Source organism: Montipora foliosa, chromosome 10 (genome assembly GCF_036669935.1).
Source record: "Montipora foliosa isolate CH-2021 chromosome 10, ASM3666993v2, whole genome shotgun sequence".
Taxonomy (NCBI): Eukaryota; Metazoa; Cnidaria; class Anthozoa; order Scleractinia; family Acroporidae; genus Montipora; species Montipora foliosa.
The window spans coordinates 4,026,862-4,051,861 of NC_090878.1; the positions used below are offsets into that span (position 1 = coordinate 4,026,862).

The window sequence follows — 25,000 nt, forward strand, 5'->3', positions numbered from 1 at the left end:
AATAATAGAAAATGAGAAGCAACTCACTCACACGGAAATTGTTGAGAGACGACAAAGAATATTGTTTTGGTATAAATTTTTTAAGGAGGCTCTTAGGGATAAATTTGTTGATGTAATAAAGAAGACATTTTCTGGATAGAATATAGACTGTATTCATAAATGGCGGCCAAAGAATTATTCTTTTGTCTTCATGCTAATCGTCCTCACTAGCCTCACTTTGGAGCAAAAATTTTCTAAAATTTTGTTTGTGCAAATGAGGCTTTCCTTATTCTAACAGGTATTGGTTTGGGGGACCCTGTGGCTTTCCAGATGCAGTCTTTGATTGGACTGACAACGAAACAATAGCTGATACAACAGAAACAATAGACTCAGCCCTGATAACAAAAGAAGCTACAGGTTATAGGGACTAATGAGAGTAGCAGTCTCGTAGCTACAGAAATACTTGTTCTAAAGTTGTAGATGGCAAGAGTATTAAAGCATGATCCACAATGAACATATTTTCCTTGCTTGTCACATACATGTAATCATTAGTTATTTTATTCAAAAGTGAGTCAAACATCTCTTTTGCAGAGGCCACTGAGTAATGACGGAGCAATGTGGCCATTTACTCAGACTTATCTAGTTTTGCTTTTGTTGATCACGGCCATCATTTTATTTCCAGGTATCAGTTGTGCTTGTGTGGATTGGAACAAAAGCAGAGCTTGAAGTGACCCCCTTTTTAGTGCATCTTTGTGTTTAAGTAACATCAGAAACCCATAAGGGTTGAAACGTGTAACGCGCGTTCACAGCTTCCGAATATTCAGTGAAAACTGATTGGTTGAATGTTTCAGTGCTAAGTACCATATTTGGAAACCTCTCGCTCTTGTTGTTCCAAATATGGTACTTAGCAAATTGAATATTCAGAAGCTTGTTTCCCAGCACACAAGAGGCCGTTACACGTTTCAACCCTTATGGGTTTCTGGTAACATTCATAACTGCATAAGACTCAGCAATGAGAGATTATATCCTTCAACTGAGACAAAAATTGTTGGTAGAAAAGATTTAATCTTGATGCAAACAAAAAGAAAAAAGCACTATATCTGAGATTTTTGGTATAAGGCATTAGGCATCATTTTGTTTAAGGCATCATTTTGCGAGATCTTTTTCAATGCGACTGCTGTTTTAAATAGAGGGTCAAGAAAACTGTCAATTTTAAAAGATCTTACAAAATGATGCCTAAAACAGCTTGGAATGACGGAGAAAACATAACACAGGACTCAGTTGCCACTTTGTTTGATCTTCACGCTCTTGATTGCATCATGGGTAATCAGGGCAACATGGTGGGAAATTCAAAGGTTTGTCTGCAAATTCAAAGCAAAATATACTGTACCTGACAAGGGACACTGAAAAACGCAGACTGCAGACTGTGCAGACCGTCTGTAAAATGAAAATTCGATTAGCCTGAATTAGGCCTAAATAACATTCGGTTAGCCTAATTAGGCCTAATAACATTCTGGTTAGCCTCTTTACGGTTAGCTCTCAATAATGGTGAAGGTAACACCATATTTTACATTATATTGCACAGTCTGCAGTCTGCCTTTTGGCAGTCTGCGTTTTGGCGTGACCGACCTGACAATACTTATAGACTTTCGCCTTCATAAACCAAACAAATAAGTTGAGATGAACTAGACTTGGTATCCGTTCTTTGGAATTCCTAAATATTGCTTTTTTTTCTCCATACATTCTCTGTAATTTTGTGCCTTTGGAATAGACCATATTCATATTCTCGGTATTGGACTGGAACTAGCTTGCAATGGAGGCTAATGCGGGGGAATCTTTTTAAAAGCAAATACTTTTTAATATATTTCCCCGCATTAGCCTCCATTGCAAGCTAGTTCCAGTCCAATACTGAGAATACGAACATGGTCTATTACAGGATATGCATTGACCGAATGCAAAAATGGCCACCAATAAATTATTCTTTTGTCTTTGTGTTAATTAGCCTGACTAGCCTCGTTTACACGAGTAAAATTGAAAGAATTTGGGCTGAAAAACGAGGCTAGTCAGGCTAATTAACACAAAGACAAAAGAATAATTTGTTGGTGGCCAATTTTGCATTCGGTCAATGGCAGAAACTCTTTTTAATATAAAATAATTTCTACAATAGCTATTCTCTCCAAATTTATTCTGCCACACCTTTGAATGCATATCGTCTGTAAAATAAAAAACCGAAAATTGCATATCATGAAAATTTTTCATCATTTTGAACTTCCTCACAAACCTTAGAATTTCTCTCCATCTTGCCCTTATTACCCATGATGCATGCAAGAGCGTGAACTCCTCTATTATTTGTTTTCAAACTTTATTGCCGAGCAAATCGCAAGCGCCGTAGTATTCTTCTGTATCGATAACAAACAACAACACGAGGGTGGGCAGCCTGTGATTTTAGGTTTTTATGACGTCATGTGAGAAGTCTGGCCTAGAAATTCTAAAATGTGACGTATATGAAGTATCTAACAAAAAAGTAATATGGCGGACGACTCCAATTTTGTTTAAAAATAATTTCATTTAGATCTTAGTTCTCTGTGACGATTAATGAAGTCGTTACTTTATGCTTAAGGTGTCTGTCCACTGTGAGGATATAGCACTTTGTGATGAAACATAATGATTGCAAGCGAGGACTCGGAGGGAGGGGTAAGTGTTACCAGGGCAAGGAATCCCTTTCGTAGTTCGATTTGATCGTAAGTCTAGGAATACAGTTTTCGACGTACTCCAGTGCAAAATCATCATTAGTTATAATTCATTTCCCAAGAAATCGGTTTGAAAGCGAAGATTCTAAGACGTACCCAAGGACAAAATTAATGATCGATCGTTCCTGCCTTTCAGCTCTATAGGATCTTTCATAATCATCCACGTGACAGTCTTACAGGGTTCCGTGAGGACACGTAGCTGATGGCGACTTCAAATTAAGCTTGAAATTTTCAATTATTAAAGCCCCTTAGTCTAAGAAAACGGTAATGCATTATACGGAGTACGTTGAAATCCAGGTCAAGGCCATATATATTACCCTAATCCTCGCTCTGCACAGAGACGTGGAAAGTGCCCTATTTAAAAAGCATTCTATTAGTTCAGATCTAAAGATCCCATCGGGAGTGGCTGGTAAAGTTTGTTATGTATGTACAGTACTTCACTTCATGATTGACACCACCCCCCCCCCCCCCATCCCCCCATACTTAGGTAACAATGTACAATGTAACAATGTAACAATGTACAATGTTTATTCTTTGAAAGACTTGACCCTGAACTTTCATGTTATACTGCAGATATAGCTAAAAACACATAGCAGGTCAGGTTTTCCTAAATGTGGGTTTAGGGTTGCTTCATTCTTGGGAACATTAGTAGGGCTAATGCCCACATGGTTCATATGGGTAGAAAACTAGCACTTCACATCACCCTCTAATACAGTAGTTTAGTATCAATCTCTGTCTGATTGTCAACCTGGGGCTGCTTGCTCGTAGCCTGGTTAGGGCTAACCGTTGCTTAAGAGGTATCAAAACCTATAGGTTTCCATGGTATTTAACACTGGTTTAGCACTAAACATGCCTTGTTTGAGCAACCTGGGCCTGGTTGAAACTGTATTGTTTGTCGTCCCCTATGAAATCATATCTCTGTCACAGTCAACCATCCTGGCAAACTTTTTGTACCACCTATTTAGGATGTGTATAATATTATTAATAATAACATCAAGTTATCATTATTTTTATTAAACTCCATTTATATTTTTCTTTGGATTTCAAAACTATGTTAACAAAACACTAAGTGACCCACATTTTAAGCCTTGATTTCAAAAAGACACCTCTTTATTTTAACTGGAATTTTCGTATTTAATGGTCCGCCATTACTAACATTATGTTCTTGAGAGAGCTGGATCAAGGAGAAAATGACGTCAAAGGCTCACTAGTTTAAGAATGCAATACGTGTGTACGCCGCAGAATTAATATGCAGCTCGGGGGTTTTGGGCTTTCAGACTTTTAAACTCACGCTTTGCATATATAATAAGCTGCGTTCACACGCTGAAATTTTAAGCTAGTGAGCCTCTGATGTCACTTTTCCCTGGATCCAACTGTCTGAGGTCCAATCGGTCAGTTTTGAACGTGAGTAATGGCGGACCACTCAAAGTATAAAGCGGCCTTTGGATAAAAATCAAAGCTCAAAATTTTGCCATTCAGGTGTTAAACAAACACACTTTCAAAATCTGAAGGAAAAAAGGAAGTTTTTTTTTTTTATCACAGGGCCACTTTAAGAATTTTGGTGAAGGCTAAAATTATTAATAACAAGGAGATGCAAGGTTACTAGTATACATTCTACTGTCCCATCACCCCATTCCAGTATCTCCTGACTTCTAGTTAGCTCTCTTAAAATGATATTATTTTTTCATTGAAATTATATTGATTAGGAAGATGCCCTCCATGTATTTCTCCTCATGGGAAAGGAGTACAGAATTTCCCGAAGTATCCGAGCTCAGTGGTTCTTTCAACAGTTTAATGCCACTCTTCCATATCCTAAACAAGAAAATGAATTGGTTGGTATTTTTGAGCAATAGTTTGATATCATATTTCAAGGTTTGTGAAATCATTGAATTGTTGACTTCTGATTACTGAAAGCAGTGTCTTAAGGATAGTGTTCACAGTCATAGTTATTTTTTGCTTTCATCAATCAATCTTGACAACTCATTGTACATGTACAATGTACAAGTATAAAGGTGAGAAAGTGTTGCAAGATCAGTATCCCAGAATGTAGCCTGCATAGCATGGCGGTTTTGTTGAGCCGGGTGCTCGAGCGGCGAAGCCGCGGTTTTTCTGCCCTCTCTTGCCTGTATTACTTAGCAACCAAAACTGCTATGCTACGCAGGCTACCTAGAATGAGATAATCCAACTGCAAAAAAAGTTATAAAAATTTATAATATTTGCACGATTTATTTACTGTATTCACTTAACTGTTAACTTATTTGTCATAGATTGAATCCAATGAAGAGTTGGAGGTTTTGTCAATCATTTCAAGTAATAAAGAAAATCCTGGACCATACCGACTGCTACCCTCAACCCAGGTTACGTTCATTGGCAGAAGATACCGATTTGTATTTTGCCTTGATATAAGCCCATCTTCTGCAACCGTTGTAAGTTGAATAAATAAGTGGTTTTCAAGCTTCTGTTAGCTGTTTATTTCGTTCGAGCGGGTCTAAAGCACAGGTTACATTCCACAGGTCAGGATACATGTCACTGTCCTACATACAAATAAACAACACCAAACGTGTCTTCTAGGCCTCTACAAAAATGTTGTTTCAGGTCTAAGGGGAATGTTTGGCTTGCAGCTGTAGTTGTTCATCACTGGAGCAGAGACCCCTGGTCTTGACCTGTGGAATGTGACCTGTGTTTTAGATCTGCCTCCTAATTAGGGAAGTAACCATGAGTGGCTTTCTTCTTCCATGTACTTTTGTTGTAAAACTTAATATATAAAATATGCTTGGCTCAGAATGATCTTCTACATTGGACAACAAAAGTATGACCCACTGTAATAGACCATTTTACAGTTCTGTGCTCAGATACCAGGCCTTTGAATAAAAGTGAGGCTGGAGTTGACCTTTGCTTTGATACAAACCAGATTGCTTTTCGTATGTAGATCATGTTGTTGTAGAGCTAATGAGTTTCTATTTACATTTGAAAAGCAGTGAAGTGTGTATCAAAACAAGGTCAACTCCAGCCTTGTATTCAAAGGCCTGGTATAAACTAAGCATAGAACTGTAAAATGGTCTATTTTGAGTCTAACTCTTTCAAAAATACAGAGCGGTAATAAAAATCACTTGTTTAACAAGGTTTTAAAGATCTATGCAAAGCCTCTCACATGGCTCAGAGATGGAGATTAAAAGGTATTTTGCTTTCATTTCATTTCAGGATATTCAATCAGGCAATGTCATCAGTGATGAAGCATTTGAAAAGCTGAAGAATTGTCTCTGTGGCCTTGTTTCTCCTGTAAGTACATGTATAGTCATAATCACTCCACCAGGCCGTTATTGGACAGATCCTCCTTAAGCTATCCATTTTTATTATACAAAATTAAGACTGAACATTACAATGAGATTGAATGTAAAGTTATTAACCATTTTCTTTAATCCCTTTGATCCTAACAGTTCTCTGTAGATGGTAGTGATATTGTTTTGACACCTGAACTTTACATCACTGTCTTGGCCTACACGTCCATTTTGAATCCTGAAGCACCCCAGGTAGGTTTAATTGTTGCGCAAAGGAGCTGGCTTCACTGTTTGCATGATTGCACAATAAAAGGTGGAACATGTTGCTTGCCATTGAGTTATTTGATTGCTCTTCTTCAATCAGTGCATCATCCCTCTAATGATTTATAGTAGTAAAACCTGGACCCTGTATCATCACCACAATCATTATAAAGCTCCTCAGAACCGTCCAGTTTATTCTCAGATCTATTCTTAACATCAGATGGGATCACTTCATCACAAACCATGAAGTGTTGGATCTTGTTAACACCATAGGTAATTATTGAGATCACTCTTATCAGAAATAGATTGCCTTGGTTGGGCCAAATGTTGCTCGCATGCCAGATGAAGGGCCAGTAAAGGCACTTCTCTCTAGAGAACTGGCAGAGGGTAATAGAGTTGGTCATCTTTTTTTAAGATTTAAGGACACATTGAAGGACATTTTGAGGCAGACATCATCTCAGCATGGGAAACCACCCCATGCACCTCTACGGGCCTCTGCTTTTTTGGACAAATTAGCCAATATCAAAAATACCGTATTACTCTTTGTTTGGCCTTCCAAAATTTTTCATAAGCACTGTTTCCAGTTTTGACCATTATATTAATACAGTCCAGCAAGGGAAAATAAATCCACACATCCCCCCAGGACATTCACCACCAACCCATTTCACTGCCGAGTGGATACTTAGTGAAGCCACTGGCCAGCATGTAAGGGGATCTCAACCAACAGAATGGAACCTGTACATGGTTATACGGGAGCGAGAGCCAACACTCACTAAACCGGGAAAGATGTAGATCTGTTTAGACTCATCTCAGACTCTCAATGAAGCCATCTGATATCCCAATTATAAAATGTACATAATCCCAACCTTGGAAGAGAATCTACAGTGTACATGTATAAGGTCAAGCTGCATTAAATGGAATCACTTGTCTGTTAGAGATGTCACAGAAGCCTTCCTGAACATCCCTTTGATGTTAATAAGATCCTCGCTCATGAACACCATTCTTATACTATGGGGCCTGCTACAGATGGATAATTAAGGCTGCCATTTGGAATTTCATCTGCATTGATCAGAGGAATGGTAGTATTTTGGTCCTTGAAGGTCTCCCAATTATCAGCAGTGCTGATGACATCTTAGTGCTGGGTTGCTAGTGAGTGCCCTACTGACTCAGAAGCCAGAATCAACCATGACCAAAACTTATTATAGCAATTTGAGCAGCATCACATAAAGCCGAATGTCAGCAAAATGAAATTCCTTGTTTGCAAAGCAACCTTCATGCCGTGGGTCATGTCATCACTACAGATGGCCTCCACTTGCTCTGCATTGTGTTCAGTCATTGTGTTGGACCCCAAAGGGCAGATTGTGTTACTCTGACCTGTTTTTTACATGTAGATAGGCCAACGTGATAAAATAATTATCACATTAATTTTGCTTGAAAACAGTACTAAAGACATTATTACTCAAGGGCCAAAGTGATCAAGAACCATTTCAATTATAATACTATTGGGTTGTGCATATAAGTAGTTAAAGAATTGTTAATCTGAAGGCCACACATGAGTGACTTGGCTTATATGTAGGTCCTGTGTGGAGCATTTGATTTCATTACCCCCAGTTATTGTAAACAGTGTTAAGAAATATTTTGTTGAGTGGAAGATGAGGGAAATGGGCTAAAAGATAACTTTCTTGAGGACAGTAGACACAAAGTCCATAAGGTCTTTTTAAGAAGAAGTATTGAATTATATCAACATTTGCAGCCTTGTGTTCCTAGCATTCATCAGCCTGTCTTTCTTTGAATAAGGTCTTTGTGTTTTTAGGTTCTTGTTCAAGGATGTCTTGTCACTGAAAAAAATGTGAATGTTGTGCTGGACCTTATACATGATCAGATAAAAGGTTTAGAAGACTTCCTTGCAAAAACTACCACTACAATGCAATGCCCTGATGCAAATGAAGAGGTTTGGGCTTTCATAAATGGATGAGTATATTTTGGAATCAAATTGTTAGCAAACAGTAACTATTATTTGAACTTTGGAAAAAATTAACTCCCTTCAGTCAGATTAAAAACTCTGCTTTTAATGGACTTGTGCCACTGGGGCGTTATAAATTGGACTTAAACATAATGCGGTAGTCTGTTACACAAACAAAACATTGTACAAAGAACAAAAAGTGTCATACAAGTGAACAGCAATTTCTGTTCATCACATTGGTGCGAATGGGTCATCTGAAGGAACACCATTTGCTAGGGCGTCTGTGATGCCGCATTTTTTCCATCCGTTGTCCATGATCGTGGGATTTTTCTGCATGTATTGATAAAAATCGATTAACCAATGTGAGGTGAGCTCACGCATAACTGGAATGCCCATCTCAATTGCAATGTCACTGGTGTTTTGCGGAGCATTAATTAATTAATAATATTAGTCTTCTTCTCAACTTCTCCAGCATACCATCCTTGAAAATTTTCTCTCATGAAATGTTTACACAGACGATTGACTCGATTGACTCGATTGACTCTGTGCCAGGCTCCCAGATGGTAGGGAAAGGGAAAAAATGCATGTGAAAAATGAGTGGGGGCTTGGGTCGAGGGCTCCCAAGCTCCCACTCATTTTTCACATGCATTTTTTTCTCTTTCCCTACCATCTGAGAGCCTGGAACACGCTAGCAATAGGTTAAATATGTAAGTAGAGTGAACTTTGACTCAACAGACCGTAAAATAAAAGTTGAAAATTCCATATTAAGGTTTTTTCCACTTAAATATTCTCAGACTGCTACTTAAACAGAGAATCGCAAAAATTAGTTCCCACCAGAAATTTAAGTCATCTCGAACCGCAAAAAATTGTTCCTGCAAACCACAAAAATCGCCAATCCGCAAAATAAGACTCCCATAATATTTCATGCTACACGGTATACATTGTACATGTACATGTATCAACCTTGAAGTGTGTCAAAGGTGTGAAGGTGTTATTCCCTGTCTGGCCGGCCAGTTTTGTCAAATGGAAAGCCCCTCAGCTGAAGCCAACAATGCAACATGGCATATATTTTTCTGAATTTTAGTCTGTAAATGAATTCATTTGCAGTTGTTTTCCATGAACAGCCCCTACTAGCAGAAGGTGGTGTGCCTGTGGTTTTCCCATGATGTACGATAATGAAATTCACCCTCTCAAACCGGCAGGGCTAATCTGCAGGTCGCAGGTCGTGGGTTGCAGGTCATTGTTTCACCAATACAGAAAGTATCCTAAACATTCATAAAAGCTAACCTTAGGCCTAAAACTTTAGTTTAGGCCTAATTAGGCCTAAGGTTAGCTTTAAAGAATGTTTAGGATACTTTCTGTATTGGTGAAACAATGACCTGCAACCCGCGACCTGTGACTTGCAACCCGCAAATTAGACCCGTCACTCTCAGACTGAGTTAAATGACTTTCAATATTATCAGATAATTTTAATTATTATTAAATATTATTTACTAGACTAATAGAGCAGAAAGTGACCAGGCTGGGGTGCTTAGAGACCCTGTGCGACTCATGTCCCCAGAGGTGGGACCCATCTCAATTTTGAGAAATGCTTTGCTGGCCCTTCAGCTACTTCCATCCAATGCCAGTGCAGGTATGTATAAGGACAGTGGTGTAATCTGTGCATCTAAATAAATACACATAATTAACAATTAGACCGGTAGCCCTTGCGGGCTACAGGTGAATGGCCCATGAAGCAAAGCGGAATGGACTATTGACTGGTGGCCCTTGAGGGTGAAGGGTCTAATTGTTTTAGTATCACCCAACTACATGTAGTCGGACAGAAAAAGCAGTAATAAAGTTTGCAAATGCAAGTTGAAGAAATATTTTTTTGGGAATAAACTGAAAGAAAACGTCATGCTTTTCGCTACTCGAGGACTATTAATAATACATGCAGTCCTCTAGTAGCATAGCCAATCAAAATGCAGGATTGCATTAGTCCACTTGTTGGGTGATTAAATGCACACTCAATTTTGATATCCAACTCGAAGTGTCCCCTTTAGTCTACAATGTATAAGCATTTCCTGGCTAATTCTAGGAATAAAGTAAGATAAAATTATTTGCTGGGAGTAAATGCAGTTGTTTATCTTAATCCAAGGCCTGTAGTTTAGGGGCCGCATTGTGTTATTGATTGTCTGAATTCCCAGATGTGAGTGATGTTGGAGTTTGGAAGAGGATCAAAGGGGCACTTTGTGACACTTACCAAAATCAGTGTGCATTTAAATACTGTAACATACATTTCTGGACATATCTAAATCTTTTTCTTTGTATCTTGTCAATGAAACTAACATTTCACTTAAATTTTTTACTTATACATGTAGAAACCACCTATTTCGACACTGTAACTATGGAGACTCACTCTGACACTCTCTTGCATAAATTCATGTGTTCTCTTTTTGCAATTAATTATTAATTAAAGATTAAAAAAACCTACCCTTGATTCAAAAATCCTTCATTTCCAATCTAAAAGAATAACATGTGAATGACCAAACCTCCTTGAACCCCCGTACAAGAAAAACAATACTATAAGGTACAAGCAAATCAACAATCCCTTTATATCCCTATTTTGATAATCAAGGTAGCAGAAAAGATGAAAACAGCTGGCAAAAATCCTCGCAAAAGAGTGTGCACAGCCAGTCAATAATTGCCCGGTACCCAGCCCTCTACGAACCCATTAAGGAATACAGGGCATGTTGACAAACAGTACTCTATGACAATCAATCTTTAGTACTGTTATAAAAATCATTCCTATTAAAAGTTTTCCTAACTGAATACATGGATGTGGGTTACTTCAAAGAAATGTATAGTCTATTGTGATTGTTTTACAAAATGTAGGTCAGAGGATTGTGTTTACTTAAATTGTCAGCTTGACAAACCATGGCCACTCAGCCTTCACATGCTCATCAATATATTGAGATTCCTGAAGGTGCTATTGAGTGCATGGAAGTGGCAAAATGTGTATTTATTTTTAGAGTCTTAAATTAATGCGGATGCCAATCAAGCCTATTCATTTTATTATTTTGGGGAGTCATGGATTAATTTTATTTTTAGAGAGGCTGTAAAACAGTACATGTACGTGTAAATCATAATTATTGTGAAACCTGAGTGTTGTAACTTGAATGACATTTAACTTTTGTTTGTCCTTATTCAGGAGCTGTAGTAATTACTGATGGCGTGTTTGCTCTTCCTGATGCATCAGCTGTTGATTCACTCTTGGCACAGCTCCGAGCCAGCACGGTGTGCTGCTCTTTTATTAAACTTGGAAGTGGCTTTCATGCACACTGTAGGTAGGTTACACAATCTCTGCTAGATTGCTATAGCTGCGGTTACCGTAGCAATTTTTTTACTTATACGGGTCCTGCAAAAATCAATGCCTTGTTAGGCTTGTGAAATAAATATCACCCCTTAACTTAACTCTCACCTTAATTTGCAATGTAAAAAATCCCAGGAAAGAGGAAGTTTTTTAAACCTCTGTGATGAAAACAATTTTTTTGATATCACCATTATGCATACATTGTAGTGTTCAGAAAATTTAATGAGAATGAAGGTATGTGTAACATAATTATGCTTATAACATTGTTTTGTTCTTTTTGTTAAATTCCAGTTTCGGTTATGTTCCTCACTGTGACATGATGCAGTTTATTGCCATGGCAACATCAGGTGCCTACCTGGCTAAGACACCCCCAGTTAGTATTTATCTTAAAGTTAAACTTTAATGTGCTAAAAATATCTAATACCAAACATTTATAGAGGTGCTATCTATTATAAAGGTGCAGTTATTTTTAAGTCATAATTTGTAGCATTTTTTAGGATTTTGACATTCTGCTTTTTTTTAGCCTTCAATCTTTGTCAGTTTCTTTTACTCATTGATTTATTATTTTAACAGGACCCACAGCTTAAGCAATATAATGATATTATTACCCTGTATAAATATTGTTAGAATTGTTCAGGGTTTTTTGTAAACTTACTGTAGCGGACATTATTTCTGAATGCAATGGACGTGACCTTTTTGGTGCCGCAAGGTGCCTTGCGAGCGTGAGCAACTTAGGGGTGTCTGCCCCCCCTCTTAGCCTAGTAAATTTTAAAATAGAACACTCAGAAACGCTGAACCAGTTTCCCAGGCAAGACTGGAGCTCATTCAAATTCTCCTTAAAAAATTAAGCAAATAAAATTAGTATAATAATTGTAATAAAAAATAAAACAAACCCCTCAAATATTGGCATCAAAGTACCAGACATGGAATGGGAAACGAGTGGACGAAACGTCCTGCCTCCAGGCTCAAACGAAAACCCTTGAATTGTTATTATACTACTAATGGGGTTGAGGGTGTAGAATTGTTAGAAGTATGGTGTGAAGTGTGCTGATGTGTGGTGTAAGGAGACTTTGGGAGAGGTGAGGGTGTTAGAGGATGAGAATGTGGAGATTTGCTGGCCAGATAGGAGCATCGACACAATGCAGAAGATGTAATCATCAACACATTACGGGTGGATTGAGCAGCTCAGGAGTTGATGTTTGACAATTTCTTCATGCCTTGGAATAGCAATGTTCGTGGTGAATTGACCTAGCATATAAAATTATTGTACTTTAAATAAACTATAATCGTTAAACAAATACATGTAGGGGCATGTTAAATGGATAATGATATAAGCATAAAATAACTGTTACAGAACTGTAACAGTATTTATGGCCTGAGTAATGAAAAATCCTATTATTCAAGCTGAAAGGGTTGAAAACACAAGCGGTAATCAGTTTAAACACCTTTGAAATATTGACAAATTTTCACATGAACATGCTTTCTTCATGGGTTCTACTCTTTTTGTTGTCATGGTATACAGTTATGTACATCTCATTTTCCTTCCAAGTTCAGATGGATGAAATAACAGCTACTTGGCAACACCAGTGTCCATGTTTTAAAGAATCTTGTAATTTTATTGATAGCCGTTTGGTTCAATACCTCTAGGTCCCAAGAGAGACTGGAGGTGTGAAGAAAGGAGATAGTGTGTCAGCCAAATGTAGGTTGAATGAGGTGCCCTCCGACTGATTGGTTCTTACGAGTATTTCACATGTATAGTAATTAATTTACATGTATCATCAACTTATCATTATTTTAAACTGAATGATTAAACACAAAATCAACTGACTGGGGTGCATTTCAGTACTACATTATTTTAATGACTGTGTCTTTCAATTGTGCTGTCATCTGCCATACATTATCTTTGAGAAATTTCCTGTGTGGTCTACTGCAGCTGTAGTTCTGTAACAACTCTTCGGGTGTTTCTTGATCATTGAACATTTAAAGACTTCTAATGTTGTTTCCTACAATGCCATGTAATGATCTATGATGGAAATTTACGATCACAGGGGTGCTACCCATATCAATAGAATGCACTTGCCGATAGACCAGAGATGCATTCGTTTAGCTTATAGTCAGTGACTCTTACCGTATAATTTGTGGAATTATAATAAATTTGAGTTTCACATTGCTAATGCTACTCTGTCTTGAAGACAGTTCAAACACCAAAATGTTTTGACATTCCTGTCTAGTGTCTCCGCTGATAAAGATGCAGGACTGTTGAAACGTTTTAAGTTATACATTCAAATTTCTTTAAACCAGAGTTACTGTAGCATTGAACTATGTCATATAATTGTGGAATGATTTTCTTTCTCTTTCTTTTTTCTCTCTGTAGGTGGATGCAGTATGAACCTCTACCACAGAGCTCTGCTTTGCTGGAACTTTCAAAGGGATTTTGATCTCAGCAAGATTGATTCTTGGATTGGTACTTGTAGACGTTGTTGTTTAACTTTTGTTTCAAATTATAAATGATAATATTATTCAGCTATTATACCGTAATATGTTTGCCAAGTTCTACGAAACTGTTTAATTGGAAAACCTTGTAATGTTATCTTCATTGCATTCAATACATAAGGTGACTGTTTGGAACTGAGTGAGGATGATTTGGCCTGGACACTGAAGGGCAAAAGGTGAGAGAAAAGTGAGACCATGCATTTCACAAGTCCTTAAACCCATTCACTCCTCATGAGGCCCAGGATACCCCCAGTTGGCGAGCAAAATTGTGTAGCATTAGACAGAGCAGAGTCTCAATCCCAGGAGTCAATGGTTAAGCTTGCATGGCAAATCCCTTGTACATGTACACTGTATCAAACCTTGCCATCCTGGTAGACCACTGAAAGTCAAGTGTATGTTGGCCACTGCCATTGACAACTAACTCATTTATAGCTAGTTTTCTTGTCACCATTCCCAGACCCCCAAACACTACGTGCAATACTTTAATTTGTCATTACATGCAACCACAGATCTTCTTCTCTTCTTAGGTTGTGGTGCCTTTTCAACAGTCCCTTTTCTTTTTCCTTTGCTTGTTTCTCTGGCGACCTCTACAGCTGTATGTGAATTGTGTCACACAGTCCTTTCTGTTTAATATCTGAAAAGGCTTTGTCAGACCAACAGTGCTCTGAATAACATGGTCTATCTGAATGGTGAAATTTATCCCAAAGCAATTTTCCTCCATCAGACTCCACAACTCTTTCCCGAATATGTTAATGTCATTTGCAAGCACGAGGCAGATCAATCTGCCATTAATATTATTATTAATTATTTCAACATTTTATTCATTTCCTTTCACACTTAAGGTCCATGTCTTATGCACTAAGTAAGTGGGAACAGAATGCGATGCAGCCATCTATGCGTAAAAGTTATCTGGAAACTAAGCTGCACACCAATATAACAAGGTACATACATGAAACTTTTGCTTGCTTTAAATTTGTTGCATTTTCAAAAAAATGTATTGTAAAATTATAGTAATAATTGATGTTTCCTCTAATTCTTTTATTCTTTGATTTAATTCACAGTGTTTTAAGTGTAAGGCTCAGGGAAGGATATTCAATTCAAGATGTGTCTATAACAAAAGGTATCCAGCAATAACAAACTGTTTCTCATACATGGATGTTTATAAAAAGTGGAAGAAAGGTGCCGGGGAAGTCCAGAGGACCTCTGCTGTGTCTTCTTGCATCGAAACATACATTTTGCCATGGCTAGCCTTTCAATTCCTGAAACCGCTGCAGCCATGAGCTACAGTATTAAACTGTACATGTACTAATCTTAGAGTCATCAAGGCAACTGCAGCACTTGACGCCTTAATGGTGAAATAGGAGAGAGAGCAGGTGAAATGGCACGATGAAAAGAAGAAAAGAGAAAAACCAAGCAAAGAATTAATGTTCTTACTCAGCTATGTTTATAACATTCTGCTAAAATGAGGAGTTCTGTTTTAATATGGATAAAAATTAGTATGTGAAGACTGTTTGGCCAATGCTCAGCTTTTTTGCTGTTACAGTAATTATTGTTATTAAACACTGATCAAGATAAAATAAATAAAATTTTCATAATTCATAATTAATTCAACAACTAACTAACTGGAACATTTCAATGATTTGAATCAAAGGAACTTCAGTACAATGTAAACCCATTTAAATAACAGTTATTTATTTACTGTACATTTACATTGTATTATGCGTCTGTTTAAGTGGTAGGCAAAGGTATCCACTAGATAAATCCTTCTTCAGGGAATAACTCAAAATGGTTTAAGTAGCACTTTTGTGTTGGGCAGTGATTTATGCAGGGACTTAACTGCTATCTGCCTTTTGTACAATTGAGGCCTGAATGCAGCTGTTATTAAGGTGGCTCAAACCAGTTTCAACACTTTGAATAGACACTCTCTTTATAACAATTGACGCTACAACAATACATTGTATATCACATAACAGCAATGTTATGGTACCGTGTGAAACACCAATTATTTCCAAACAAGATGCGGTCATTATTGTGACATGTAATAAGTTACCTTTGCAACAGGAAAGCATATATATTTTGGCTTTAGTTGGTCATACCTAAAAGCGAACTAGGTGACTTCCATTTTTATTTCTGGAAAATGATCAGAAGGCCAATGTGAACGTTTCTTCAAAGTTCAAACAAATTATGTGTAGGGGATTCAGAATCACCTTAAAAAAACACAGAGTTAAGGTGGCTCTCAATCCACTCCATAGAATTTGGGCTTTCACCTGAAAGCCTAATTATTATGAAATTTGATTTGCAACCTCGGATATTGTATTTCTAGCTGTCTGATTGGTTCACTCGATCTCGGTTATTAGCTCATATACCGTACGACCTAATACTGATTGCGTCAAGTGTTGCCAAGCTGGAAATTAACTGGCTTTAATTTAAAGTGCCCAAGCCTTCAGAATTTAATGAATATTTAATAAAATAATAATGTTATTCCACGTGCGCTGATTGCTTTCAAGCAATAAAAAATGAGGGTCACTAGATTCGTTTTTGAGATAATTATGAGCAACTTAGGACAAAATAAATAAACGGTGTTTTTATACAGGGCTGTCCCGTTGCCATGGTGACTTATTTTGTTGCAATAATGACTGCATCTTGTTCAGCTTTACGGAACTCGTGGGTACACTAAAATCTTGCACTCACAAAAGACGCATATTCGTCTACTTTGTACTTTAACGTTTCTTGCGCACTCACTTACAGTGTACAAATCAATAATTTCTCCGTGAATCAATATAAAAAACCCCTTATCAATGTCTTAAGTTAAAAGTGTCAAAATCACTCCCGGTAGTGATGTAAACTATAGCAACCATAGGTCCGGTCACAGCAATTATTGATTGTTGTTTTACATGGTACCATAACATTGCTATTACATGACACAATGTTGTAGTGCCAATCATTCTAATAAGAACGTTTCTTGAAAGAGTTGAAACTGTTTTGAGCCACCTTAACCCTTTCAGCCCCGAGGGGTTCCCCATTGACGAGTAAAATCGTCTGGCGTTAGACAGAGTAAAATCTATAAGTGGCACTATTGGGAGTTAAAGGGTTAAATAGTGGGTCCCTAGCCATTGGATTTATCACTCTCAAGTGACTCAGTAAATTGTTTTGGAAGCATGCACTTTTCTACTGAATTAGGTTTATTTGACAGAGAGGAGCATTGACCATCTCTCTTTGAAGCATGACTTTTTGGTGCAATGGTCTTACTAAGTTTGGGCAACTTGACAACACGTGAAACTGGTTCACTAACTTTGGCACGTCAAAGTAGTGGATCTCCTGTCTAACGTATTTGCCTGCCTCGAAGTAGCCTTTTGCTTTATGAATCTGTCCACTGTCAGTAATATCATAGAAGCTTCTCTTTTATTGCAAAATGTGTTTTGTAGGTGGAAAGCAGTTACAAGTGAAGCTGACAATTCCATGGAAGCACCATGTGCAGATAGAATATTTGGCTCTCTCAGTAAGGACATTCACGAGTGTTAAAATGTACCCTCTAACATTTAATACTCGCCCACTAAGAGAATATTTTCAATATTGTATTACCGTTTTTATTTTCAAAGTCTGTCATGAGACTCTGCTACATGTTTTCTTAGGTTATGCTGCTAACGTTCCATTGTTTCTTGTAGGCTTGGCCTCTTTCCCCAACAAGGTAAGTATTTCTGCAGGTAGTTTGCCGTAACTGGCAGAATCTGATCATTGTGTGAGAGTGTCTTAGAGAGCTGAAAGTTGGCAGCAGAGCCACGAGAAGAATGGTGAAGTAGCTCAAGAAAAATGGTGATGATTATTGATTTTGCACAGCATTCCTCACAGCTTTGCTGTTCTTCAAGGCTCACATGGGCATAAGTTATAACTCTGACTAGCTTTACAGTTCATTCTGCGGTAATTGTGAAGAAGAGCTACCCAAAAAACCTGTCGGCCGACTGTCGGTCGTCTGTCGGCCGACAGTCGGCCGACTGTTGGTCGTCTGTCGGCCGACAGTTGGCCTACAGACGGCCAACAGGTTTTGCCCGAAATATAGGCTACATGTACCTGTCGGCCTACAGGTCTACGGTCTTGCAGGACAAGCTTCCAATAATTCAAGTAAATTAGCTCAGTTGGTAGAGCATTGCAGTACAAATTGCACAATCATGGAATCAGATTCAAACCCTGTTCAAGGTTGGAATTTTTCAGTCTTGCTTTCAACTGATCAAGTAGCTTTAACTGCGATGATCTTTGTAACCTTTTTTTCATGTACTGGCAATCTTATGTTAAAAATAAGAGCGGTTTCCAATTGAGTGTCGAAAAACAAATACCAAAGTGATTGCTTTGGCCAATCCCAGCAGATGCAAACAGCGCATGAAACCAATCAAAATAGGCCATTTCCGAGTTGCTGTTTGTCTCGGTTTCGAAGTGAATCTTGGTGCTCAACTATTGAAAGGGAAATGTGTTTTACTTGTATAAGAATACACAACTCCTTTCCATTTGAATGGTTGTGCACCAGGTCTCCCTTTGAAACTGAGGCATGCAGCACCTAGGAAATAGGCTATTTGTAGCAATTCCATGTAACTTGCTCAAAGTGCGGGAAAAATTTTGGTTTTCCTTTTGATTGGAGTTTCATTGATTGATAAGCTACTTGTAGCTCTCGATTTTAAACCAATCACCAAGCATAGCAATTGCAATTGCTCAATTATTTTCGACAGTCATTTGAAAACTGCCCTAAGTGCTTTGGACTAACATATGCCATACCTTATTTTTGTTTCTTTCAGCAGTATAACTCACGTGGAAGTGACAGCTGAGGCGCCGTATGAATTTCTTCACGATGTAACATACCCCACGAAACAGCCTTTTACCAGTGGCTACAGGTAAAGGTTTAGAAACGTTTTGCACAGTCTTTGGTAGAAACTGAAAAAAAACTTTATTTCAACACGTGACATTGATGAGCCTAAAAAAGACTCGTTACAAAAATGTACGTGTATCTACATCAGTATATAGATTAAGAAAATACTAGACTAAGAATCTATAATAAAATTACCTATCCATACTATAAATTTATAATAGCATCTAATTAGAGCAGAAATTACAACGACACTCGTCCTGGCTCAACTTAAGTTTCTTTAGTTTGGCCATAAAATTCTTAAGATTTGGGGCCTCCCTAACATGCAAAGGTATCTTGTTCCAGAGGCGGCATGCAATATACGAAAAAGATCTGTGTTTAAAACCAGTATTAGGGGCCGGCTGATCGAGTCTGCTACCATTGCCGCGAAGATTGTAAACACAGTTTTTGATTCTAAACATATTACTTATATAATTGGGATAGCTTTTGTACACAAGTGTCAGAGCTTGGACCATGCGCCTATGCTTAATGGAATCTAAATTATACTGCAACAAGATCTGCTCGTAACTAATAGACTTAGGTAGATTGAAGAGAGTTCTAAGTACGTAATAATTGGCATTTTCTAACTTATCAGATAAAGAGCAAGTTAAATGATTGCCAAAACGTTAAAAAAAATACCCTCTGACAGAAGGCAGACAAATCGACTGTTAGCAACTGAGGAGTAGTCATGAACTACTTTGAACATCTCCAGTGTGGTTGTTAGATAAGGACCTCAACCCCGCAATTTTGCTCTTTGTACCTATCTCACTGACCAATCTCTCCTCTATTGTAAAGCCTCCAAGTCAATTATAATGAAATAGTTTAGTCGTTTGACGTGTATCTCAGATTCATTAATTATTTAACCCTAACCTGGTGTAAATAGCCTGCGTCACAAACAGACAAAACCGCCGGTATACTATAGTACTATACCGGGATTTCGTGACGCATCCAGCTGCAACGCAGGCTAGGTGTAAATTGATCATTGATTCTCGCATTTTTTCTCAAGACTTGAGACTAACTGTTTGTGGTGTTTGTTTGATGAAAATGACGTGCGTTAGAGGAAGCAAAATTATTTTTCAACTCTTGAATTTTTATTTGTTTTTCTCCTTTTGCAGAACACTTGTTGTCCGACGATTTCGTCAAATGATAAAGAGGTAGTTTTCTCATGAGGTTGTAATCTTAAAACTTCACATAAGGATGCTAGAAGATCTTTATTCTTTGGTATTTCATGTGTCTCTTGAATGATATTTTAATATTTTATTTCCCCAGTCTTCAGAGCACAGATGAGATGCTTGTTCATCTACAGTCATTCTCTTCCAATTCCAGTTTTTACACAATTCCAGGGAGTGCTAAGAATGGAGTCCCGTTGTTCTACCTTCCACCAAACTCTAACAAACCTGTAAGTTTAATAGAATGGTTTCTCATTTAAGTCGTTTTTAAGGAGTGTTGAAAAAAAATTTGTTTCGTGTTTTGGCAAACGTGAAACTAGACTTAGCGCAGCTAATAGAAATGTTGAAGTGATCATTTGTCCCCAGATGAAGTCAACTTCTGTTTAGGTAAGTCACCTATTCTTGTTTTCTCTCCAGGTATTGTCACTACAGCATGCCAGGTAAAGTTCGTTTTGCTCTATGCCATTTTAGACTTTGATTTAGCAATGATGAAAACATGATGTGAAGTTTGAAATTCTGCACTTGCAAGTGAGACGTGGGAGAATGCGGAAAATTGAATTTGGACTTTATGCACGACAACATTGTAAACGTTTTGTATTCTTTAAGGAAGACACAAGTTTATGAAATTAGGATCTCATCTCGGGCTAGAACTAACCCTGCAGACTTGAAATTAGAAAGCATGTAGTTTTCCCATTGCTTGGACTTTTTTTTTCTGTTGGGGATAACTCCATGCCTCATTTCTACATGTTATTTTTAAAGCACCTAATGCCGCAAGGGGTAATGGGTCTTTTTCGCGCGGCGGCCATGTTGGCCATAGACAATAGATTTCGTACCCCGAGCCTCGAGTTGAAGTGTTTGGAAACGAGATTCGGTGGGCAAAACAATAGTTTTCAATCCCTCGGGACTCAACATGGCCGCCGTGTGATTAAGGGCTATTGCGGGACGAAAATAGTCGTTACAAGATTTTTGCATTTCTCTCTACCCACTGGTTGGCTTAGTAGTTGTTTAAGGATTCCGGAGGTCACGAGTTTGACTAATACTCCAGACTAATACTCATGGTCTTAAAAATGCTGCCTTTGTAATGACATCTACAAATGGTTAGACTTTTCAAGTTTTTTTTCGGAGGAGGGTTATAAACTGTGGGCCCATCTCACCATCCTTGCTGTTAACAGCGTGGGACAGTTAGAGCATCCACACATTGTTCATGAAGAGTAGGGAGTTGTGGTGTTCCTGGGCTTCAGTGTGGTCTACCTCTGCCAGCTTGTGGTCAACCTGGTTAGACTAGTTTGAAGGGCTTCTCAGTGAGGGCACAAAAACAACAACAAAAAAAAGAAGTCAGGCTATTTGCCTGGTGCTAAATCGTTCAGCAAATTGAGCCTAAAAAGAAGACTTAAAGCTTACCCCTATCTTTGCCTCAACACTAACCTTGATGGGTGGGGTAAGTGTAAGAGGTGATCACTCCGTTCATCTCTGAACTCTTACACCAATGGACCCTTTGCAGCTTTGTGATCACATGGAACAAAAACCGCCGTACTGGAACGCAAATTGCGCACTGAGACATATAAAACAAAGCAAGTTGATCTAAATTTTCTTTGTTTTAGACATCCCACTGGGCAATTTGCGTTCCAGGGTCCAGGTTTTTGTACCATGTGATCACAAGCTGCAAGAGGCCTATTCCAGTTTTGCTATAACGCGATGCAACGTTTCGGATTTTACTTACAACCTTTTTCACTGTACGTAGGTTGCGTGCAGTAGTACACTGCATGTATACTTAAATATGAGATATAAAATTTCAGGAAGAGTTCAAAATCACAGGAGTCGCATTTTGCAAAATTTTGGAAGCCAGTGTTGTCTCTTGATACGACAGAATGGTGAGTTGTATCCTACCTTTTCTTTTTGATCGCACGGGCATTTTGATTGGCCAATTCAGGTGGTCGAATGCTGCAGTACAGCCCGCCAAATTTTAAAGTTTGGTTTCTTTGCTGGATTTAAAAAGCTAGAGTTGTGATAAAAATCTCACAAAGTGTAGTCTCAAATCGTGCAGTTCTTTAAATTCCAGCTCCTTGTTTTCTCTAGTTTAACAAGTAGCCCTCGTACGCATAACTTGAACTGGAAAAAATATGGGTAACTATGGGTATGGCGCAGAGGAATTTTTGCAAATGTTGCTGTAGTCCGGTTATTATTTTAACATGTGGGTCCTTGGTCATGTACTGCGTCTACCGAATGGCTGAACCAGTTACACGATTCGCATTATTAAAAAGAAAGTGAGGGAAGACGCTCAAGTTCACCTAGGATTGCGACCTCTAGCTCTGAGAGCAGCACACTAACCAATTTCCGCTCCAACATTCTCTAGAGCCCGAGATAAGCGTGACAGATAACTTCCTGTGTGATCCTTGTAACTCAATAAATTCATGGACTTCAAGAAATTACATTTGCTTCATATTATTTTCCAATATTTACTGCCTAAGAAAGGATAGGTTGACAGCTTCGTAAAACTGAGCTTTTTTTGTCATTTGCTCATAAAGCCCTACTTTGACCTTAACTTGCATGTAATTTTCGAGAGACAGTTTGGGCAAGTAATTTTGTCCTGAACTATGACTCTTTTATAGGCAAAGGTGGATGCACTGTCATCGGATTGGACTTGTCCTGGAGCATGATATGTGAGTTTGTGATGTAACGTTAAGTTCAAAATTAATATAATTAAAATTTTTTCACCGAACCACGGAGCAGCGAGGTAAATATCCATCACTTTCACCGACACTGAAGTGAATAATTGTTGTAGTATGATATGCTCAGACAATTATACCACAGAAGTTGACTAAGCCGAGTTTATCGATAAAAGTTCCCCTCGGTAACCGAAGCGAAACGGGCAGCCATTTGTTTTGCTCCGTTTTGCTCAGGGGTGAATGGCACTTGCTCTTCACCTCCTATCGAGCCAATCAGAATGCGTGGAAAGCACTATTCTCTTGTGTGGTATATACTCATTAACAATTATTCACCTAAGTGGAGGTGAATAATACTTGGATAATCACCTCCGAGTTAGCCAATCAGCACGTCCTGAGAGCACTATTCACTTGTGTGGTATATACTAATAAAGTTTATTGACAATGGTTTTCTCTTGATGTTATGTTTCCTGAGGCCAACGCCAAAACCAAGGAACGAAAATTCGCTTTTAGCACGTCTTAGATAACAAAAAAATTACAATTGTGCCTTGAAACGTCATCTTTGAAAAGTAAAGAGATAATTACCGTACACAAAGTGAGGGGCATGAGCGGCCATGGATCTATTTCTCAGAAGTCTTGACGACTTTTCGGGCCCTAGAAGCCATTTGTAAAACTGCCATCCGCTTGTTTTAAAAAGTAAAAAGATAACTAAAAGCAAAATGATTGCGAAATTTGATGACTTAAAATCTCTCCCTTTTTAAAGTACAGAGGGAATTGTGACACTCGAAAAGTTATTAGGACTTTGGAGAAACGGGTCCCAGATCCGTTCTGAGGCCCTTTTATGTCAAAAAAGGCTCCTAAAGCTCAAGTGAAGTGTATTTGGGGACAACTTCAGGGATTTGTATGGAAGAACAGAGTTTCTACTATTTTTGCTGTGGATTCAAATCCCCATAAAAGATCTCCAATCTCCGAAAAAAAAAATTGTATGACGAAAACATCTAAACACGAACAAAGGTTAACGTTTACTTAGCAATGTTAACGAATGCTCTTTGAATAAACAACGCTACTTCCGCGTTAACCCGAAGTCCTTTGTTGGTGTTTACACGTTCTCGTCATAAGTAGTTTTTAGGGGGATTTGAGACGTTTCAACAAACAGAGGAGTTAAGAGAAGCAATTTATTTGGCAATTTCACTTGCAAGAATAAAAAACTACGTTCTCAACTCCCTTGAAACACCTTATAAGTATCACTTAAATATACTTCACTTGAGTTTAGGCAACTTGACTATGACTATGATACGTAATTTCTATAAAACATTTTCTAATTTTTATGTCATCATTCAAGTACTTGTTATTGTTAAATGAAACTAAGTAATTTTTCTTTTCAGTCCTTTGCCAAAAAATCTTCATCTTCCCTTGGAGAATGATCGGTCCAGTGAAATCCAGTGTCGGGTGGCGTTAAGTTCGCTTAACTCTCTCTGTAGAAACTGGAGTTCATTTGTCTTGTTGGAGAACCATTCCTATATTAAGTTTATCAGGTAAATAGCACGATTAGATTTGAAAGAAAATCAACATTGTGGGTTGTTGATTTTAAAGAATCAGTGAGGTGTAGTAGCCATAGTGCTCAATCCTTGTTGTGATGAAGCAGATGCCTTGCATCTAAATCTTAACAGTTGTTTAGACGGTACTGCTTTCGCTGACGACGAGCAAGGCCTCGTGACTTTCGGGCAATTTACCCGCGAACATGGCATGCTCAAAGCTCGTGAATACCGGTCATTTTTTACCACGTGACTAAATATACATGACGTCACGTGACAACACAGGGCTCATTTTGGTGATGAAGACTGTGTGATACAGTCGAAAGCCTCAGTGTCGAGATTTTGTACGTCGGCGAGATTAGGTTGTTGAATAACTAGTAGCTTCCAAAGTCAAGAATGAACTTTCACCTAAATTTAACAAATTCTTTGAACTTATGAAACCAATTTATTTCTAACACCATGACTTGTCTAAGCAAATTTGCATGATAACAAGGCAAAGTATAAATACGAAAAGACGATGTATTTTCCGATGGTGACTCAGGGATATTTGGAAAATTATCCGAGCGCTCCTGAACAGGAGTCGAACGTATTACCTACCTATTACCAGCTCGGATGCTCTACCAATGAGTATAGGTTACCTAGGTTGAGGTGGCAATAATAATAATA

At 38.1% G+C, this 25,000-nt stretch overlaps 2 protein-coding genes across 3 annotated transcripts in view; both read left to right on the forward strand.

Annotated features, from left to right (window-relative positions):
* LOC137973078 (ribitol-5-phosphate xylosyltransferase 1-like) overlaps window positions 1-493 on the forward strand; it is a 1,602-nt gene extending 1,109 nt beyond the window's left edge. Inside the window, exon 1 of the mRNA XM_068819811.1 lies at window positions 1-493. This exon is cut by the window's left edge and continues 1,109 nt beyond it. Within this exon, the coding sequence (XP_068675912.1) occupies window positions 1-139 (139 nt within the window). The 3' untranslated portion in view covers window positions 140-493.
* A 2,023-nt stretch (window positions 494-2,516) lies between these two features.
* LOC137973203 (KICSTOR complex protein SZT2-like) overlaps window positions 2,517-25,000 on the forward strand; it is a 78,064-nt gene continuing 55,580 nt past the window's right edge. Inside the window, exons 1-23 of one of the 2 annotated variants that reach the window (XM_068819974.1) lie at window positions 2,517-2,673; window positions 4,436-4,561; window positions 4,997-5,155; window positions 5,931-6,008; window positions 6,167-6,259; window positions 8,082-8,219; window positions 9,729-9,864; window positions 11,422-11,557; window positions 11,875-11,956; window positions 13,231-13,282; window positions 13,958-14,047; window positions 14,198-14,252; window positions 14,919-15,017; window positions 15,138-15,196; window positions 17,502-17,575; window positions 17,742-17,764; window positions 18,861-18,956; window positions 20,083-20,121; window positions 20,237-20,366; window positions 20,554-20,576; window positions 21,933-22,007; window positions 22,746-22,796; window positions 24,185-24,334. In XM_068819974.1, the coding sequence (XP_068676075.1) occupies window positions 2,644-2,673; window positions 4,436-4,561; window positions 4,997-5,155; window positions 5,931-6,008; window positions 6,167-6,259; window positions 8,082-8,219; window positions 9,729-9,864; window positions 11,422-11,557; window positions 11,875-11,956; window positions 13,231-13,282; window positions 13,958-14,047; window positions 14,198-14,252; window positions 14,919-15,017; window positions 15,138-15,196; window positions 17,502-17,575; window positions 17,742-17,764; window positions 18,861-18,956; window positions 20,083-20,121; window positions 20,237-20,366; window positions 20,554-20,576; window positions 21,933-22,007; window positions 22,746-22,796; window positions 24,185-24,334 (1,994 nt within the window). In that variant the 5' untranslated portion in view covers window positions 2,517-2,643. The remainder of the gene's footprint in view (window positions 2,674-4,435; window positions 4,562-4,996; window positions 5,156-5,930; window positions 6,009-6,166; window positions 6,260-8,081; window positions 8,220-9,728; window positions 9,865-11,421; window positions 11,558-11,874; window positions 11,957-13,230; window positions 13,283-13,957; window positions 14,048-14,197; window positions 14,253-14,918; window positions 15,018-15,137; window positions 15,197-17,501; window positions 17,576-17,741; window positions 17,765-18,860; window positions 18,957-20,082; window positions 20,122-20,236; window positions 20,367-20,553; window positions 20,577-21,932; window positions 22,008-22,745; window positions 22,797-24,184; window positions 24,335-25,000) is intronic. The other variant, XM_068819975.1, reaches the window with a different exon arrangement.